Here is a 21,836-nt window from a genome sequence, read left to right as displayed (position 1 = left end):
TAAATACAGTCTGACAGACAAGGAGCAATAATTTGCCCAAGGACACTTTATATGGAGGAAGAAATGTATCACAATTCACTGGCTAAAACTTTAAATAATTTAATATGCCATCAAGAGACTAAAATTGTAACTAAACACATTAAGTAAATTATTTTTCTATGATTATTTAGATGTATAGTAATTAAGCCCATAAAATGATGGCCCTGCAATGGACTGGTGACCTGTCAAGGGTGTATCCTGCCTCTTACCTGCTAACTGCTGAGATAGACTCAAGCTTCCTGCAACCCTGAACTAGATAAGCAGAGAAATTTAATTAATTATTTTAAACTGGAAGTAGACAAATACATTTGTTACTAAACTGTATTAAACTGATTTAAAATGAATAAAAATCATTATAAATCAATCCAAAAGAATAGTTAACTGCAGAATCAGTGAAAGGATGACATTAGGTGGCAGCATCATCTCTATATATGTTGAATATACTTACAATTAAAGCTGCAAGCGACATCCAACGGATCCAAGCCCCGTGGCCCCCACCTTCCGTCATACATCTATTTAGCTTAACTCGGCATGGTGTAATGTGTTAAAGACCTAACAAACATGAATACTGTCAATTTTGATGCAGATCACATGTATTTCTATGGAGATATGAGCCATGTTTTATGGCGATAAACACGGTTAAATCATTTGTTGCCATGGCAACCTATTTCCGTGGGTTAGCGTGTTGGTGTTAAGCAAATTTTTCCGGATTCTTCCATCGCGCTCTGTAGACAATCAGCCTTGATGAAACTATTTGTTTTCTTGGTGGCCTCACAGCAGGTGGGTCTGAATGTCAGACGTGACAACTGAAGGTTTACATGTGTGGTAAATCACGGGTCCTGCGGCCGACCCCTATGTGTCAGGGTTAAAAATGGTCAGAATCATTATTAATAATGACGAGAGAGTGGTTTTAGTTCATTACTGTGACAAAGCTTCTTCATGAACTTTATCAGTTTCTTTGGCCAAGTCTGATTTTTTTTTTTCTGGCACATTCACATCAGCCTTTTTGATCCGAATCCTTGTCCGTTTGCTCGGAAAGTCTGCTTGGGGAAATGTGAATACGCAAAACAAATTCTGACTCAGATAAAAAAAAGCAGACCCAGTCCACCTACAAACACTGGTGTTGGACCGTATCAAATGGACCAAATAAGTAAGTGCACTACAAAAAAGTCACTTCCTGCATTTGGCATAGCATTGCATTGTGGGTAGCGATGCCGTTAAGGGTCCTCTACCTCATCTGTTGTTCATACTGTGTCCATTGTTGGAGTGTATTTCTGCAGTATATTTGCATAAGACAAAATAAAAAAACACAGAACAGCAATAGCTTTTGTGCTCCACGTTTCGCTCGGAAGTGTAGTTTTCTTCTTCATGTTTTATCTGCTAGCATGTTTACGTGCTAAATAGTAGTGCACCGCCCCCTTTGGTGAGAATGAGGATATTTCATTCTAATGGTTTGGCTCGTTTGACTAAAGTGCAGCATGAACATGATCTCGGTCAGCATGCCTACACCCCCCTGCAACTGAGCCGAGTTCCCAATCGGACCGAGTCTAGTGAACTATCCTGATGTAAATGGACCCTTAATCTAACGTGTAAATGAAGGGTTTGTTGCTTAATTGTTTTTGTTTGTTCAATTAAAGTAATTGATAAGTCAATTACACAGCTTGATCTCTTTGCAGATAGAATATCCCAAATTTGTTATTTAAATGTTTAAATAAAATGTTTAAATGATTGTTTTTTTTAAACAATGATCTGGCAACCCCTTGAAATTAACTTGGGACCCCAAGTTTGAGAGGCTATAACAGCCTTATAGGTCTCCCAAGCTCTTCCCAAAACAAACTGCTTTGGGGTGGATGTTGGTTCTTCAGGGTGGTGAGCCTCCTGATGAAGCAGCGGCTGCCCTGAAATCCAAGGACCACTGTTATATACGTTTAGCATACCCATCAGAATGGCATACCTTTGCTTAATGCGCATGTGTACAACAGAATGTAATAAAACCATGTGGCACATGAAACACATAGAACACATGGAACTTATGAAATGTATGACAATACAGCAATGCTACAGTTTTCTGTTATGTGTTTTTGGGGTTAGGGTTAGGAATATGTCTCAGGTTAGGCTTAATTAGTATTCTGTTTTGACAAAAACTTTGAGATATTAGCCTAAATGTATGTCACAACAATGGATCTAGTTTGATATTCTCTTAGTCTTCTCACAGTAGAGTGTAGCCCAAATGAGTGGCACCAGTATCCAAACATCACACCACAGATTTGCAAGATGAGAGGTTAAATCTACTTTTGCATTACCAATGCCGCCAAACATGAAATAGATAAAGCAGAATCGTTGCAGCCCAATGCAGTCTGGAGCACCACGAGACTGGATCAAACTTCATCACAATTCAGAAGGCTGGAAAATCTGTGACTATTATAAAGTTTTGTTGCCCTACGTGATGCGTGTGGTGGGAGCAGCACCTCCGATCCAGCTCCATGTAGTTTGGTCACTATAGTTTAGTTAGAAACAGAAGTGTAGTCTGCAGTGTAGCATGCACAATTAAAACATTTGACTTTGATAACAAAGAAAAATGTTATAAATAAAACTGCAGGGCAAGTTCTAATAAAATAAACAAGTGAGTCTGTAAAACAGCAGCTTGTGGTACTGCAGAGACTTGCTACTCATGCTGGATGGATTTTTAAGGGAAAAAAAGCAAAAAACTCTTGCTAATATAGCAAAAATTTGAAAAAAATGTTGTTGAAGAGAGTGTTGAAATAGTTCTTGTTTAAACAATACGTTTTTTTCTTTAAATTTAGGAATAAAGATAAATGTTGAGACAAATTCACATCAATTCAGCAAAATAGTCTTTGAATTTTTTTTTTTTTTTTTTAAAGACAGTTTTTGTTAAAGTCATCATGTAGTTGACAATTTTGAGGACCTGGAAATTCATTCATCCATCCACACACAAGTCATAAACAACAACCAGTTTTATTGAAAATGAGGTGCTTTGAGATGAGGGTAAAGGGACAGAGGTTGGATTCTGAGGGATGGGAAGTGGCTGACAGTGTCCAGAGACAAGGTCAGGAGGGAGTCAAGTGGTTAAAATACAGAGAGAACTGATGAGGTACTTTACGTAGATGAGAGGCGAGGCTCAAGAGTCCAAAGAGCAAGGCAAGGATCTATATCCAGAATATCCAGGAGGTAAGAAGAGCCCTTCATAGACAGAGCAAGAAGGTTAAACCAGGGATGTGACCAGGCAGGCAATTTACTGAATACTGGACTACACAAGACATTAAGCTGCTGATAATCTGACAATGAGGAAGAGACTGGAGAGTGTTTAAGTACAGTTAGAGACTCCCTGGTTCTTTCAGAGGACATGGTGGTCTCCATGTGGTGCCACATTTGTGCTAAGGCGGGATCCAAGGAACACTATTATATGTTACCTTGGGCGTTGTAGCTCAAAAAGTTTGAGGAGCACTTGATTAAACAACACTTTCTCCATATGTAAAACACCTCAAAATGGCATCTCCTGTGCCTACGTGAAAGTTTATGAAAATAATTTATCCCTGTATGCACAAATGTTTAATTTTCTCAGGTAAAAGCTGTCGAACTAAAAAAACAACTCGAACTGAAACACTGAACAGGTTCTGATGTTGCTGGTCTGAGATCAGCAGGTCAGACATTCATCTGATCTGTTTACATTTAAACTCTGAAATACAAATCACCTGTTTCATGTTGCCTAGCAACAAGGAGACTGGCAGCTTCTTTAGTTTTGATCTTAGAATCCAAACAGCATCACTACGACATCACAGCACTCATTAAAGGACATGATGACATCAGAACATTTGATGTGATTCACCTTATATAAAGGTCAGAGTTCCAGATCATTTCTTTGTGGGATCATCGAGCGCGGAGACGAGTTTAAGAAGCATCTGAATTGATTTTTGAATCTTTTCGAGATTGTTTGGTACAGAAAGACGAATTGCAGGAACGGTATATCGTAGGACATCAAGTTTACGCAAAGATTTTGAAGGATCTTTGTAAATTTTTTGAGAAATATTGCATTTCACAAGATCAATCAAAGATTTTGACGGATCTTTGGACACCATTTCTGGAAACATTAATTGTTTGATTCCAAGCAAAGCAGAAATGGACGTAAACAAGAGCAAGACATCAAGGCTTTGGGGCGATATTGTAGAGGAAGAACTGGGCGCCCCTGAAGAGGTCGATCTAGAGTCATTTGTTTTCACTTTTGGCAACACCAGTGAAGGAAATGAAATAGGGCCCATCACCCTACTAAGAACTTCATATCACGATGGAGAAAATGTCGCCCTTAATGAGGAGCAAACTCCATTGGAAACCTCTGTCGAGGAACAACTCTGGAGGACTAATGCAGATGAAGAACTGGGCTTCCCTGAAGACGACACTCAGGAGTCATTTGTCTTCAGTTTTGGCAACAGTGATGAGGAAAGAGAAATGGAGCCCATCACCCAGCTAAAACCCTTAAATTGTGTCATGGAAAATGTTGCTTTTGATAAGGAGCAGTGCAATACCCAGGCTGCACCATTCACTTCTTCGAAGGACATGCCAGTTGGAGACCTGTCCCATGAAGGAACACAAGATCTTCCACGTTACCAGGACACAACTGAGAAAACTGGCTTTGTCCAGAGGGAGCAGTCCCATCCAGCAGCTCCTGGTAACCCTGCAAAACCCTGTGCAGAAGAAACCAGGAGTGATGGGACACAATCCAAGACAGCTGACTGTGCAGCCGACCTCCCACAGAGAGAACGTAGGTTCCCAGATCCTGCAGACAGCGTTCAGAGATCACAAGGTCACCAAAACCAACTGGCCAAACTGAGAAATGAGGTGGAGGATCTCAGAGCAAGACTGCAGAAAAAAACCCAGTTTCTTACCGTGGAGAAAGAGAAGAGGATTAAAGCTGAGCAAGAATCTCAGTCCACCAAAAACCAGCTGTACTACATGAAAAATGAGGTGGATGTTCTGAGAGCCAAGCTGCAGAGGAAAAACCAGTTTCTCACCGTGGAGAAAGAGAAGAGGATTAAAGCAGAGCAAGAATCCAAGTCCACCCAGAACCAGCCGTACTACCAAACCAATGAGATGGATGATCTGAGGCTCAAACTGCAGAAGAAAAAACAACTTCTCACTCTGGAAAAGGAAAAGAGAATTAAAGCTGAAAAGGAATCTGAGAGCTACTGGAAAATGTTTGTAGAGGCGGACCAGCAACGAGAAAAAGAATGCCGTCTCAGGAAGCATTTTGAGCAGGAGTTGACGAAACACAAGAACATCATCGAGGAACTGCAGCAGTCCTCCAATGCATCAAACCCAGAAGGGCAGAGTGAACCCAGACAGGTAGAGCCCCAAATCGGGAACCTGGAGCTTGAAAATTTGAAGAAGCATTTGGAAAAGGAGATTAAATAAATGTAATAAAGTTAAAAAAAAAAAAATGCTTTATTACTCCCCAGAAAAAAATAAAGAAAGTATTTTTTAATTTTATGCAATGTCCAATCCGTTTTTGGTTCTACCTTGTATTGCTGAAGGTTTTATTTTCTGAAGGGGATCAATAGTTTGTGCTCGTCCAGCTCTGTGACCACAATCAGCTGGATTCATCATTCAAGCTCTTTTCAATTTAGTTTTTTTTCTTTTTTTTTATTTACTTGATCGATTACTTTTAGTAATGATGAGTTATGTCTTTTTATGTTATCATTTACTTTTATTTTGTATCTTTCTTTAATCCATCCATCCATCCATCTTCTGCCGCTTATCCGGGGTCGGGTCGCAGGGGCAGCAGCCTAAGCAGGGAAGCCCAGACTTCCCTCTCCCCAGCTACATTTGCCAACTCTGCGGGGGGGATCCCGAGGCGTTCCCAGGCCAGCCGAGAGATATAATCCCTCCAGCGTGTCCTGGGTCTTCCCCGGGGTCTCCTCCCAGAGGGATGTGCCTGGAACACCTCACCAGGGAGGTCCAGGAGGCATCCTGACCAGATGCCCGAGCCACCTCAACTGGTTCCTCTCGATGCGGAGGAGCAGCGGCTCTACTCTGAGCCCCTCCCGGATGACCGAGCTCCTCACCCTATCTCTAAGGGAGAGCCCGGCCACCCTGCGGAGGAAACCCATTTCAGCCGCCTTTCTTTAATTATTTAATCAATTTTATTAGTTACTTATAGTTGTCATTAGCTTTTATTCATTTTTGTTAAATTTTAGTTAACTAGTTTGATTTTTTTATTAGTTCTTCATTTTTCTTATTTATTGTGTTTCGTTCATTACTTTTAGTTAGTTACTCTTAGCAATTTTTATTAATTACTTTTATTGTTTATCAGCTACTAGTTTTCTTATTATTTGATTATTTACATTCATTACTTTTAGTTATTATTCATTTTTCTTATTTTATCCATTTTTGGTTGATTATTTGAAGTTATCAGTTTTTGTTATTATTTGTTACTTTTAGTTATTTTAGTTTAGTCATTTTTTAGTTATTAGCACATCCAGTTGAATGGTTAGAATGAGCACTATTCCCTAATCGCCCACACAACATGGACACTTAATGAAACTGCAGCAATAATTTTAAAAAAATGTCTGAGTAGAGCCAACAGGAGGAAGTGGATTGGACCCTGTAGTGGGCCTAAAAGATCCCCAGAAAGAAAATAAATGAAAAAAAAAAAAAATCAATAAAATAACACCAAAAAAATAAATTTGTTTAAAGTTTAATTGTTTATCTGCACAGGATTATATAATATAATAAAATGATATATTACTTAGACTGATCATTTCTGCGCACCATTTTAATTTCACTTAATGTTTTATGTAAAGCACTTTGAAACAACCGACTTTTACCAGGTTTAACTCCTTTCCTTCATCAAAACAATAAATATCACAGTAAAAATGTTGTTAAGGATGTTAGGGAATGGTAAGCGCTAATTTTGCCTCCATTACTGTCCACAGACTTTTTTTTAAAAGGGCATTTAATATTCAATAAAACAGTTAATGAAAAACAGTAATTATGGGTCATCACAGAGAAATCTAAAAAAAAACCCTAACGCCTCAAAGTTAAAGGGTCTGTTGGTCTGAACATGTCAACCTGGGACAAATAAGACACACACAAAGCAGACAGTGAAGGTTGTAAATCTGAAAATTGACCTTCCTCATTAATTATTACAATAGAGGTCACAAGATGGCCGCTGATTCCATGGAATCAGTGAAATCAACGGGATCTGCTGCCATGGGACTATATGAGCTGTCTCATGCTTAGTGCTGCTATGCAACAGACAGTTTAGCCAGTGCTAGCTAATGCTAGTGCTAAAGCTAATGCCTAGAGTGTCTTTGTTACCACAGTCCTACTGCAGCAGAAAATCAGTTATTTTTGTAAATAGTAACTATCGAGTATAATCATGCTTGTTTATCAGTGATAAATGTGTTAACAGTGTGCTTTCCTAAAACAAAGTAGAATCACACTCGCGAGGTTTGTTTAGAACGTCTGGTTTTACAACTCAAGAGCTGATGAATGTGGTAAAAATGACATTGACTGAAAAATTACTTGAGGGACTTAAATAGTGAATGACCCAGCCCTTCTGCATCAGACACATGCAAACTTCATGGCACCCTGTATCCATCTGAGACATTTGCAAAGATTGTAATTGGGAATGTTCAATACAGGCTTTTTTTTCCCTTTTTTTTTTCAGCCAATATCTAATATCCTGTTTTTGTCAAACTTAATTTCTGATACCAATATCAAAAGATTTTGGAACAAGTTGTGCCAAACAAACAAAAATTTCTAAAAAATTATACATGGCATCTCTAATATTTTGCCATTTTTAGTTAGAGGAGACGTAGCTAAAGAGTTTGATATATAATAATGTCACTGAAAAAGTAAAACCGATACCAATAATCTCTTTTATCGCATTGTAATGTCGATATCGGCTAAAAATATCAGTATGCCGATAATATGGGCCATGTCTAGTTTTAATAAATATCTGTATACATACAGTTATATTTTTTCCTCTCTCAATATATTTATTTATAAAAAACTCCTCCCTCACCCACCCATCCCATCTCCCCGGGGTAGGGCGGGTGGCTGTTCATCTCTCAAGCTCAGGTTCTCTACCAGAGTCCTGGGAGCTTGAGGGTCCTACGCAGTATCTTAGCTGTTCCTAGGACTGCACTTCTCTGGACGGAAATGTCTGATTTTTTTTAACCAGGTATCAGTTGGAGCCACTTCTCCAGTGTGGGGGACACGGCCCCCAGTGCTCCAACCAAACTTTACATCATCATGTTCTCCTCCACTGTTGCTGTGTTTGCCCATGTCCTGAAGTGATGCTAGAATTCGGCACTGCGGTCTCGTGAATGCGCTGAGTATGTGGGCAGCAATGTTTGACAAGATCATAAACGAGTCATAAAGCTTGTTACATACTGTGCGGGAGCAGAAAACTTCATTTTCTTGAGGTGTTGAGGACAAGAACAAAGTTCCTTTTGGCCCTGATGTTTCATACTCTACAGCAGGGGTGCCCAGTTCCAGTTCCTTGAGAGCTAATATCCTGCAATTTTAGATGCACCTCTTCTCCAACATATCTTATTAATTGGCTGTATTTCCTCCACCACCTGTCATTCAGCAGTGCACATGCCTGGTAATGACCCAAACATTGGATTCAGGTGTGTCGGAGAAGGGAGGCATATAATTGGCCCTGATGGTCGGGGATTTGAGCGAGAGGGGATATAATGTAAAGTTTTCTGTTAATTCATGCTGCATTTAGTAAATTAGTCTGTGGCAGGGAATCTTTTGCATCAGTGGAAAAGCATGTATTACAACTTTCTGATTCATGCTTTTCCATATTGACCACGCCCACTTCACATTTCAAACCAATCAGACACTTGTTTTAGACGCCCCAAAAGAAAAAGTTGTCCTTGGTTGTTGTATGGAGAACGAGTCACTAGACTCCCAAACCGAAGCTACAGGAGCAAAATGGGTTGTTTTGTTCTTGTTGAAGTATCAGCCCTTAATGGAAAATTATACTCTAAAACAGTACTGGTGTGTTTAAAGTGAGGCGCCCTATTGTATGTAGGATTTGTTATGCTATGGTACGGTAGAAACGCTGTACAGCTTAAAAGTTTGCAACAACTATACAGTTAACGTCAGACAGTGTGGAAATACCTTCAAGTTCTTTAAGATATTCCCTGTTTTACCTGTCACATACAGGTGAGCAGTCTAAACCAATGGTTCTCATATTTTTGTAGATATGGCCCCAAAGATAACATACATTGGTGTTCGTGACCCCCACCCCCATGAGACGACTGCTTGTGTGGTATGGGTCATCTTGTGGCATCTTCTAAATGCAAGGCTGGAAAACTGTCAGAATCTTCATGAATAAGGAAGATAAAGTGGTTTTTCCGTTCACCGCTATGCCAAAAAAATTAGTGGGCTAATATTACATATTTTTTCTGTATTAATCTATTAAAAATTCCAAATTTATTTTCTAAACACAGGCTAGATATTTTTTACATTGATGTGGTTAACCCCTTTAGATCATCTCGTAAGCCCTAGTTTGAGAACCACTGGTCTAAACGGTCTTTTACTGACTCCTGAGAGTCCAGGAAGATCCTCCACTATTTTAGCAAAGAACTGACTTCAGACTAAAGTGATTAAAACAACAGTTAATGCTCGTTCATTTGTCTAGCCTGCCAGGTTTGATGGATGACTGAAATTGCACATTTAATTGATTATTTAATATAATTTTACATTCAAATGGTTCTTTTAACCTTCCATAACGTGTGGAGATCTAACCAGGCTGATGGATTAACATTACTATTCTGATGAAGACAAATCAAGTATGATCACAGGGGCCGTCCTTTCCAAATCAAAGATGTCTTTGTCTCCAGGAAACTAGTATAAACCTCCAACAGCTTTTCTGAAAGCATCACAATCCAGGTCCCCTCTAGTATCCTGCGCTACTACTGCCCTTTTTGCTTTTTCATTCAGCACAACGCTCCAGTAATGGCCACTTAGGGTCAAGGCACTTTATGCAACCATTTTCTCAAGAAATTCAAGGAATGCATTAACAGCTTTTTCCACAAACACACGAGCTTGGTTATGATCAAATCTCTTTCCGGCCCCAAGGTTAACTGCATTTGCTCTCTATATCCCACTAAGCCAACTCTTCCACATGGAAGACCTCCATCAAAGGTACAGCAAGGGCTTCTGTGGTCATCTAGACCTTCAGGAAAACCTTTATCTTCTTTCCCTTACCAATCGTTAATAAGTTAATAAGTAGAAAATTGAATTTGTGAAGATCTTACAGACATTTGTGTTTTGCCAAGTTTTTGTGTATTTTATGCATCAAATACAGGAGAAAAAGACATGTTTTGGCAAAAGCCCTCAATTAAGTCATCTTCCACTTAATCCTTCACGGCCTCATTGTGAGAGATAAGAAAAATAAGTGACAGAATGTTAATCCTGTCAAATTAATTTCTTTTGCAATACTTTCTGCCAAGTCTAAAACAGAAAATATGCAGAAAATATAGATGTTGTAGTTGGTTTTACACCAAATACTGGTCCCATACCAGTTACTGGTTCAGGACAGATTGCTTAATTTTACAACATGCTTGCGGCATTTAGAGTTGTATTTAAAAACGATGCTGCACTCTTCTTGTTGTGGTCTTGTGTTATCAGGAACCAGTTCTTGATTTGCTCCCAGTTCTTCATCATGCTTTGTTTTCTAACAGCAACACTCAGCACTTAGAGCAAATGTTGCTCTTTAGAACCATCCCATCAAGCCCATTTATTACATGATGTCTGGATATAAACAGTAGATATGGATCTGTTGGTATTTGTCATTTAGAGGTTTATAGGCCAGCGTCTCTCTCATATGCAATGTTTCATGCTGCAGCCGAGGGTTTATCTGGAGAAAAATATGGGACAATAATGAGTCCAGATTAAAACGAGATCAAGATTTGGACTGGGACATAGTTTATCTCAGACAGTGGAGTCATTACAAAGCCATTTATAGAGCATATGCTACCAGAGAAAGTTTCTAATGAATCAGGCTGGTTGTCATGCAGTATTTTCTAAGAACTTTTAATAATAGTTTAAGTCTAATGCAATGTTGAGCATCTAGTTACTCTTTCATTTTGTCACATACATTTTATGCTTTTGAATTTTTTGCTTTGCGCTCTTGTTGTATATAGTTAATGTAATATTATGTGGATACTTTCTGTATTTTCTGTAGAGTTTCGCAGATTAAAAGGATGTTCAGTCGTGGAAGTATCTTTTAAAGCAAGCTGATTACAAATGGTATGGATTTAATTGCAAATACCAGGTTCAGAGCATCTGTAACTGTAACGTGATTAACATTAATCCTGTTGAAACGGACCACTTGCATGTGGGGGCTACCAGTGTGAGCATCCTCTGAGTTTCTTCTAAAGACATGCACGTCAGGTTAATGGTTTATCCTAAACTGATTCTTGGCCTTTGAAAGCTGGGATGAGCTCCATCCACCAATTATCCTGAAAAGGATTAATAAAAAGTGGGAATAGAAAATGAAGGAATGGGTGAATTTTGTTTCTTTGGAATGATTTGCTGAAACTTTAACACTCCAGCCCTGGTGCTGAAGTTACCAAGGCAATGGCATTCCCTGACTACAATGTTTGGTATACTTCACACAGAGTTAATGTGTTGTTTCTTTTACTTGCAGGGTGGTGACATATATTACCAATGGTAGGAAAACATGTTCAAATAGAAAAAGAATGGAGATCTCATACTTAAATTAAACTTGCACCCCATGTGAGACTTTATACTTCCACTTCTGTTATACTGTTGACTTCAGTTTCTGTTTGTCAAGTTTTAGACTTTAAAACCACGTTTACAATACATGGCTTCTCTGTCAGATGTTGAAGCCTATTGAACTAGATTTAGAGCTGGAGGAAGACAACAAATAACCCGAGCTGTTAACCTCTAGACTAGTAGTCTGGTCCTGGAGATTTCGCATCCTGTAACTTTTAGATGCAACACACCTGAATCAGTTGAATTCCTCTTCTGCATGTCATCCAGCTCTGCATAGACCTGCAAATGAGACATTCATTCGATTCAGATGTGTAGGAAAAGTGTGAAAAAATCTGAAATTTGCAGGATGGTAGAATTTGGGGACCCCTGCTTTAGCCCTTTTATGCCTGTTTTAAGCAAACAATAATGCTACTTTAAAAAAAAAAAAAAAAAAAAATGCACTGATACTTTTTTAAATTTATTTGTGATATTTTGAATTTATCATGATTTATTCTATTAAATATGAAATATTTATAAAATAATATATAATCATAATTATCTGCGATGGACTGGCGAGCTGTCCAAGGTGTACCCTACCTGTCGCCCAAAGCCAGCTGGGATAGGCTCCAGCTTCCCCGCGACCCTGAATTGGAATAAGCGGTTCAGAAAATGAATGAATGAATGAATGAATCATAATTATATAATATTTTATATCTGTATAATTCCTATTTATCACAAAGGCAAACTTGGATGATTATAATTTACTTTTGTTTAACTATATCAATATATTTATTTATTCTTCAGTGGGTGATAATGTTTTGGATGACTCACTAACACCCACTAAAATGGTTTACAAATATACCATCCTCAGTTATGAATATGCAAGAAAAACACTTGTAAATATGTGTCCACTATTGTGATCACTATCCATGAAAGACCTAGAATCTTAAGATCTTAATACATTTCACAATCCAGTGGATGTGCTGAAACAGGCCGAATTCAATCAAATCTAATCTAATGTTATTTATAAACCACTTTTCAGACTAAAAAGTAGCACAAAGTAGATTACATAAACACACTTGATCATAATCTGTCTCTCATATGCAGTCAGATACCAGCAGCACCAACATCCCCACTCCCCATGCTATTTTTCACTCTGATCGCTAACTTGTCAAATAAATAAGAATTCAAGACCATTAAGATGTTTATAAACCACTAAAAGAACTTTCAAATCAATTCTGAAATGCATGGGGAGACGGTGAAGCAATTTTATGACTGGTGTAATGTGTTCCCAGCCTTTGGTCTCCCATCAATCCACTGCCCCCCCCTGGTCTCCGGACTTGTCTGATCTGGGAAGTCCGAGTTGTTGTGTCCACACATAGCTGTTTTGTGGTACAAGGATGCACATTACAACACTAGGCATGAAATTTTAATGTTATTGCTGAATGATGTCATGACCGCTGACCAGTTAGTCAAGCTTTCCACTCTTCCTCGCTTTCATTTCGCTGGTCATTGGGAATTATTATCAGTTGCTGGTGTGTTTATAATAGAAACAACAAGAGGACTGTTTTAGTTCATTTTGTTTTATCCAGTACTGCACTGGACATATATAGTTGATTTATGGTTTATGGTTGCAGGCTGATATAAAAAAGCATCTTTCCATCTAATTATTCTCCATGAGTTGAGTCAAAAACTTGTTTTTATTTTTATTCATGCATTTTTTTAAATTTATTTTTTATCCCTTCTTATTGCATTGTTCAGTGGTTCACAAACTGAAGGTTGGGACCCCTATGGGGGTCATGAGAAAATTTCAGGGGGTTGCAAAAATTAGGCAGTCTTCGGTTTACACATAGGTTCTGCTCCTATGCCGCGGTGTAACTCGAAATTCCACGTAAGTCAGATTTTAAATCTTCAAATACCCCCTAAATGCCCCCTTGGTCACTAAATAACTATGTAAATACATGTATTATACATCATAATCATGGAAAAACAGTACAGGGTATTAAAATTGACATTTCAATTAAAATATACTGAACATGCAAACACTGAGGCGTCGTCTCAGCCTCAAACTCATGGTACCTACTTATCGTAAGAGCTTATACAGACCCTCATAACTTCAGAACTTGCTCTATTTCTTTTATTTACATTTATATATTGAGCGTTATAAAGTAAAAATGATGTAAGTCACGAACCACGTAACCCAAGGACCTGCCTGTAAATGTGAAAAAATATGTAACCTACATTTTTAAAATAAATTTGGGATTTTCACCAAGGCTGTCAAAATTAAAACATTAATGCAGAGATAAATTGGTAAAATTAGCGCATTATATTTTTTAGCACAACACAGTTAGTAGATATGTCATATTAAAAAATCTTAATTTTGTGTTTTCTCCAAGAGACAAGCTAATTTTGGGCATCTAGGTGCTTTGCCACAACGAGGAACCAAAGCCACCAAAAATCACTTTATTCTCCTTTATGATGATTCTGTCAGTTTTACAGTCTTACATGTAGAGAATGCTGCTGGATGACACAACTGATACAACACACACTTAATTGTCACATGAGGGGTGGGTTCGTGAACATCAGTGTGTCTTATCTTGGGGGTTGTGGCTTAAAGTTGGGTATTCTGGCATATTTTACAGATTGGCATCAACAGACTTTTAAATGTTATGAATGGTTCTGTACCACATTGTGTTCCTGTAATGTCCAAACCTTCTTCGTTGTCTTTTATCACCTACTTGTTTGCAGTTTATTTTGACGTTATGTTAAATCTTATTACTGTGCCACCTCAGAGATGTACACCTTTCCTCCAACTGCTACTAAAGGCCCTTTTCCATTAGTATCAGCTTGTCTCAACTTAACTCGTCTCCACTCGGTTTGTAGGGTTTTCCTCTAGGCTTTTGTACCAGTTTACTGGTACTGTTTTTGTTACTCCTCAGCCCAGGTTCTAAGCGAGCTGAGTCAGGGTTTTTTTGACGTTGCCAGACTGCATGCCGCTATTGGTCAGGGGCGCAGCCAGTCAGAGATCAGGGAGTGAAATCACTGGAAAAGCGACTCCAACTCGCAAGTTGTTTACATTTCCTGACAAGCAATGCCACAATAACAGTCTGTTCCATGTTCTGACTCTGAAGGTGGAGACATTTCTTTGCTTGGTTGCTGAGGAAACGATACAGAGGGAACTAGATGGAGCTACACAAAATGAAAAAAATCTAACAAGAGCTTTCCGACTCGATGGGTACGGCTAGCAATGGAGTTTTCATTAGTGTCGAGAAGCTGAAGAAGCTCTAAAGTGACTATCGGCAGGTCAAGGACCACAATGGTGGGACTGGATCAAACAGAGGAGATTGGACGTGGTTCCAACAAATGGATATAATTTAAGGTCAGCGATTGGCAAGTCACAGATTGCCTCTCGGCCCTGTGTTGTTATAGAGCTTATTGTGCACAGCTCTGACATCACAGCGATTTCACACAAACCCCGCCCACTTTAGACCTGGTACCAAAATGTAAAGGAAAAAAAACCAGGACCAAGGTGAGACGAGTTGAGGCGAGTTAAGTTGAGACAAGCTGTTGCGAATGGAAAAGAGGCATATCATAATTACTAACAATCATTACTAACATGACCATTGTTAAAAATGTCAGAAATACTTTTCACAATGTCGCACCGTAAACCTGATATTTATCCTGTCTCGTTTTTTCTTCCAGGTTCATTGGTCAACCAGTCAGCTGACCTGCTGTTCAACACCTCGTGCAACGAGTCCAGCAACGATTCAGCATCCTGCTCGCTTGTTGACAATGAAGTGCAGGCAGGAAGTCCGTATAAAGCTCTGGAGATGTTTTTTATAGCTTTGGTGACAGGATCTCTGAGCTTTGTGACTGTTACCGGAAATATTTTAGTTATGCTGTCGATCAAAGTAAACCGCCACTTACAGACTGTTAATAACTATTTCTTATTTTCATTAGCATGTGCTGACTTAATCATTGGTGTTTTCAGCATGAATTTGTACACAGTCTACATCATTGTTGGCTACTGGCCACTTGGACCGGTGGTCTGTGACTTGTGGTTAGCTTTAGATTACGTTGTTTCAAACGCCTCTGTAATGAATTTATTGATCATCAGTTTTGATCGCTATTTCTGCGTGACCAAGCCACTTACGTATCCGACTAGAAGAACAACTAAGATGGCAGGATTAATGATCGCAGCAGCATGGATCCTGTCATTCATCTTGTGGGCTCCTGCTATCTTGTTCTGGCAATTCATTGTTGGCCAGCGAACAGTACCACCTGGAGAATGCTACATTCAGGTACATTTTATGAAGCTTTTTTCATATTTAAAGCAGGGATTCTTAACTTTGTTGACCTCGATGACCAAGTTGACCAGTACAAAGTGGTCCAAGACCCATTCAAATTCAGCTAAAGTTTTATCAAGAGTAACGGTTTGTTCACACCAAACACGTTTTGAGCATCAAGAGCGTCAAGAGGTTTACATGTAAAGTCTATGTGGAGGCGCGTCACGGAGACGTCAAGGAGGCATCAAAGAGGCATCAAGCTTTCTCGTGGCGCGTTTTCAGCGTTTGCTGCGGCGACATGCAGGTTATGCGCCGAAAATTAAAAAAGTTCTATCAGGTTACGCGCAACGCGCTGCAAAAGCCAGAAATGGAAAATCCGAACTTTTGCAGCTTGATGTGGGGCGTCAACAAATCAGAGCGATCAGCATGCAGCTCATGGTGAAATTCACCAAACTCAGAACGCCTATGATTTATGTGGTGAACCCAGACAGGGGGCTGAGACGCCCTATGACAGTGTTCCTCATCGCATGCGGCTCGCTGACTCTTGACTTCCGGCCCAACAACAGTATTAACCTTTCTCTCATGGCTTTAACTGATCTGTTGTCCCACAAAACTAAAACTGCCCAAGGCTGAATCACGGGCCCATGGTTAAGAATCACTGCTTTTAGTTTTTAGTACATATCACCACTCAGAGCTAACTACAATTTTTCATTAACTTAACTGAACTTAATTGAATTAGATGTTGCTAATACCTAAAGAAAAATTATATCCTTGTAAGTAAATAATTGTCATTAGTCATGATAAAAGTTGGTAATGGAGCTTAAGAAGCCCCTGACTGAACAAACACCGTTGTTCCATCATATTGTCGTACAGAGTTGTCCATAATGTTCAACAATGTCTGCAGCATTATTATCTGGAAATTTGGCTTTATGAGCCCTTCAAATTGATCAGTTTGATCACTCTTTTTTATTCTCTGGCTTCTGCTGCTGCCCTGCAAATCTGACTGTATTTTCTACAACAAACTTATAACAAAATATGCAACATCTTTCATACAAATGTTGAAGGTTTCCTCAATAAGTAGAGTCGGCCATGTAGACTGCTGTAGTGTTGCAGTTTCTGTCTAAACTATTGTCTCAGTAAAAGAAAATAGTGATTACAATGTTTCTACTCCTATCATTTACATTGATTATCCATGTCTAGTTACCATTTAAGATGGGATTATTGGTTTTAATGTGGTAGAAAACTAGTTTTCCATCCTTGTGTCCACCCTAACATCTGAAATGCAGTCAACTTTGTGTTTCTGTAGACGACAGGGTACGGTCCCTTGTGGTGCTCTTGCGTTGCTGAACACCCTCTCAGACACACAACCATTAGGCCTCAGAATCTGCGCTCTGTTTGTACAGTAGTCAATAATTCAGGCCGCTGTAGAGGCATCTGCATGGTTTTTTGAGCCTCTAACTCAGAAAGAAGAAATCAAAGAACATGAACGACGCAGCGTTGCCTGTGTTGGTAGATGATTGCATCTTCAACTTGAAATCTGGAGTGATAAGTTATGTTTCGGTGAAACAAGAACGGGACTTTCAAGATGTGAGACATTTGAGGACTGTACTACAAACCTGGATTTACTACTCTGGAGGTAACTTTAGGGTTAACCCAGGGTTTTCTGTACTATGGCTAGGTTACTTCTTACTGGAGTATATCATTCTGTGGTACCTCTGGAGCAGGTTGTGTTTTTAGATAAGAGATAAGAGATTAAAGAGTTTAGAACACCACCTCCTGGCCAATAAAATCTTTAAAAATGGTGCTGCCCATTCTGTTTGGTGTGCAGATTTGGTGCGCTAAACTTAAAATCCAATATAAATAAGGATCTGAGGAAACGTCTGGGCTGTAATGAAGTAATTACAGTACTGTCCATTTATATTATCAGACAAAATTTATATTATATAATCTGCCAAATTTACGAGTTAACTATGTTCCGTCAGCAGTCTTTCCTGGCTGTTGCTATGGTAACAGTGTTGCTTTTGGCCTGAGTGATGTGTTTAAATTCGTCATATTTCTGAATTTCTGCTCCTTCACCGTGATGCTCTGCAGGGTTTCTTGATGTTCATTGGTCAGAGGCTGCAAACTCAGTGTGAGCTGATAACCGTCTGCGTAGTACCACTTACAGATCCTAAATGTCCGGGTAAGCCAGCCCAGGTGTCGGAGAGATGCAACGAGAATGCTGATCTTTCTTCGCAGTACAGGCCTCTGGTCTGTAGTCAGTAAGGACAAATAGATGATATTCTTTTAGGTTCCTGACTAGTTGAAGATGTTCTATAAACCCACATAATCTTCAGGCCATAAGGACCCCGGGGTGGACACCTTCTGAATGTTTAGTCCTGTCTCAGTTCAGTTCATGACCAGACTCAGGGTGACATTACAGAGGTGTAACAAGGAAACTGTGGGTCGAAGAAGGGTGTGAGGTTTATATGACTGTCGGCTGGGGAGGAAAACGCCATCACTGTCAGGTCTCTGACTCTGTCCAGTGTTTCTTCAGTCTTACTGTCTTGGTGGGGATGATGCTCACCTTACAGAGGTAGTCAGGTAGTCCGTTACACACTCAGTAAAAGCATTGATTTAATCTATGTTGCCCACTATATTTGGCTTTAAAGTCCCTTTTCAGAGTTTCTTCCCCTCTCTGTTACCACCTCCTCACAATGCTTTTTGTCACAGTTTGCAGTTGAATAATTGGTGTGTAGGTGGAGGTGAGATATATGAGATTAAGGTCTTGTTTTTGAGTAGAATGGCCTTATGCATCTCTCAAATTTTCATAGACTAAACCCAGAGCTTCTTCTTTGGCATAGCAGTTGACAGAATGCTTGAAGTTAGAAGTGTAGCAGAGAGGGAGGATGGTTGAAATCTCTCGTGATCCCCATAATTACACTGGGGTGTTGTGTTTGTAACCTGGCAACAGCTGAGCTGATGATGTCACCTGTAGCATCATTAGTGGTGCAGGGTGAGATGTTTTCCATAAAAATGATTAGGATTATTTTTCTCAGTGGATAATAAAGATGGAGAGTCAGAGCTAACAATTCAATATCCAGATTTACACCACGATTGTTAACAAGCTCAGCAATGCCTGATTGTTTCCTCTTTGTCTGCCTGTATAATCTGAAAGGCGGGTAGAGATGTGTTCTGTTTGGTCTACGGTCCTGCAGCGATGTTCCTCTGAAACACACGGCACTGCGTTAGATTTTCCTGTTGTGTCCTCACCAGTTTGTTTTATTTGCCAGTCATCATATATTCTCTTCGAAGATCAAGGGCAGAATTGGTTAAGTCCTGCCTCTTTCTCTGTCCTGCTCTTTTCCTTCATCTGGGGCATCTTCGCCTCGACTTGTCAGGGATTTAGGCTTTTATTTCTGCCATTTGTAAAGCTTTTGACTTTTATGTTTTAAAGCTCAATCAGCTGCTCCTGCTTATGAACAACTTCTCCGTTGGCATGCTTGTTCATCATAATGGATGGTATGAAAGTATCACAAGTAGTAGGAGAAGTCATGATAGCGGCATAAAAGCCAAAGCAGAGTGAAAAAAGAAAGCTAAACCATCTGTGTTGAAAAAAAAAAAAAAAAAACATAAGCAGAAAAGATGATTTAATGCTAAACACAATCTGATTTGGGATAATAAAATTATTAACTAATCATGTTATGTTTATCTTCTATCTTGTCCTGTCAGCCAACATGGCAGCAGAAAGACTGTCTGGCTGTCGCCTTGCACCCATAAATTTGCTTTGCCAAGGAGGAGCTTTAATCTATATAACAGATATGTAACGTTATGTAGAAAAAGGCTCTTTTTAAAATTTTCTCTCTTTTCTTTCACTTTCACTGTCATATATATCTATATACTATGTATATAGTATATATATAGATCTGTATTATAGTATAGTATGTATATCTATATACTATGTATATAGATATATATACCTGGAAATAAGAACAATCCATCCATCCATCCATCTTCTGCCGCTTATCCGGGGTCGGGTCGCGGGGGCAGCAGCCTAAGCAGGGAAGCCCAGACTTCCCTCTCCCCAGCCACATTTGCCAACTCTGCGGGGGGATCCTGAGGCGTTCCCAGGCCAGCCGAGAGATGTAATCCCTCCAGCGTGTCCTGGGTCTTCCCCGGGGTCTCCTCCCAGAGGGACGTGCCTGGAACACCTCACCAGGGAGGCGTCCAGGAGGCATCCTGACCAGATGCCCGAGCCACCTCAACTGGTTCCTCTCGATGCGAAGGAGCAGCGGCTCTACTCTGAGCCCCTCCCGGATGACCGAGCTCCTCACCCTATCTCTAAAGGAGAGCCCGGCCACACTGCGGAGGAAACTCATTTCAGCCGCCTGTATACGAGATCTCGTTCTTTCGGTCATGACCCACAGCTCATGACCATAGGTGAGGGTAGGAACGTAGATCGACTGGTAAATCGAGAGCTTCGCCTTCTGGCTCAGCTCCTTCTTCACCACGACAGACCGGCGCAGAGTCCGCATTACTGCAGACGCCGCACCGATCCGTCTGTCGATCTCACGCTCCATCCTTCCCTCACTCGTGAACAAGACCCCGAGATATTTAAACTCCTCCACTTGAGGCAGGACCTGACCCCCGACCCGGAGAGGGCAATCCACCCTATTCCGGCTGAGGACCATGGTCTCAGATTTGGAGGTGCTGATTCTCATCCCAGCCGCTTCACACTCGGCCGCGAATCGCTCAAGCGAGAGCTGGAGATCACGACCAGATGAAGCCAACAGGACCACGTCATCCGCAAAAAGCAGGGACCCAATCCTGAGGCCACCAAGTCGGATCCCCTCAACACCTCGGCTGCGCCTAAAAATTCTGTCCATATAAGTTATAAACAGAATCGGTGATAAAGGGCAGCCTTGGCGGAGTCCAACCCTCACCGGAAACGGATCTGACTTACTACCGGCAATGCGGACCAAGCTCTGACACCTGTCGTACAGGGACCAGACAGCTCGTACAAGGGGGTCCGGTACCCCATACTCCCGGAGTACCCCCCACAGGAGCCCCCGGGGGACACGGTCGAATGCCTTCTCCAGGTCCACAAAGCACATGTAGACTGGTTGGGCAAACTCCCATGCCCCCCCAGGACCCCAGAGAGGGTATAGAGCTGGTCCACTGTTCCGCGACCAGGACGAAAACCACACTGCTCCTCCTCAATCCGGGATTCGACTATCCGGCGGACCCTCCTCTCCAGGACCCCTGAATAGACCTTACCAGGGAGGCTGAGGAGTGTGATTCCCCTGTAATTGGAACACACCCTCCTGTCCCCCTTCTTAAAAAGGGGGACCACCACCCCAGTCTGCCAATCCAGCGGTACTGCCCCCGATACTGTGTACAGCGGAGGTGGGGAGCTGCTGACCTCAACTCGGGACGTTGTGGGTCGGTGGAGGGAATACTTCGAAGACCTCCTCAATCCTACCAACACGTCTTCCCATGAGGGAGCAGAGCTGGTGGACTCAGGGGTGGACTCTCCTATCTCTGGGGCTGAAGTCGCTGAGGTGGTCAAAAAGCTCCTTGGCGGCAAGACCCCTGGGGTGGATGAGATCCGCCCGGAGTTCCTTAAGGCTCTGGATGCTGTGGGGCTGTCCTTGCTGACACGCCTCTGCAGCATCGCGTGGAAATAAGAACAAGAATAAGAGAAATAAGAAAATGGAATATAATTAACTGAATAGACAGTAGATTTGCTTAGAACTTGTCCACAGCATAGATATATAA

The 21,836-nt window shown here is 40.6% G+C and overlaps 1 protein-coding gene across 1 annotated transcript in view; it reads left to right on the top strand.

Annotated features, from left to right (window-relative positions):
• chrm4a (cholinergic receptor, muscarinic 4a) overlaps positions 1-21,836 on the top strand; it is a gene marked incomplete at both ends in the record, with an annotated part of 70,655 nt that overhangs the window by 23,414 nt on the left and 25,405 nt on the right. The window contains one exon of the mRNA XM_079264231.1: positions 15,496-16,094. Coding sequence (XP_079120357.1) covers positions 15,496-16,094 — 599 coding nt within the window. The remainder of the gene's footprint in view (positions 1-15,495; positions 16,095-21,836) is intronic.

Source organism: Telmatherina bonti, assembly GCF_933228915.1.
Source record: "Telmatherina bonti genome assembly, chromosome: 24".
Taxonomy (NCBI): domain Eukaryota; kingdom Metazoa; phylum Chordata; class Actinopteri; order Atheriniformes; family Telmatherinidae; genus Telmatherina; species Telmatherina bonti.
Note: the sequence above shows the minus strand (reverse complement) of the source record. Positions and strands in the feature narration are given on the sequence as shown.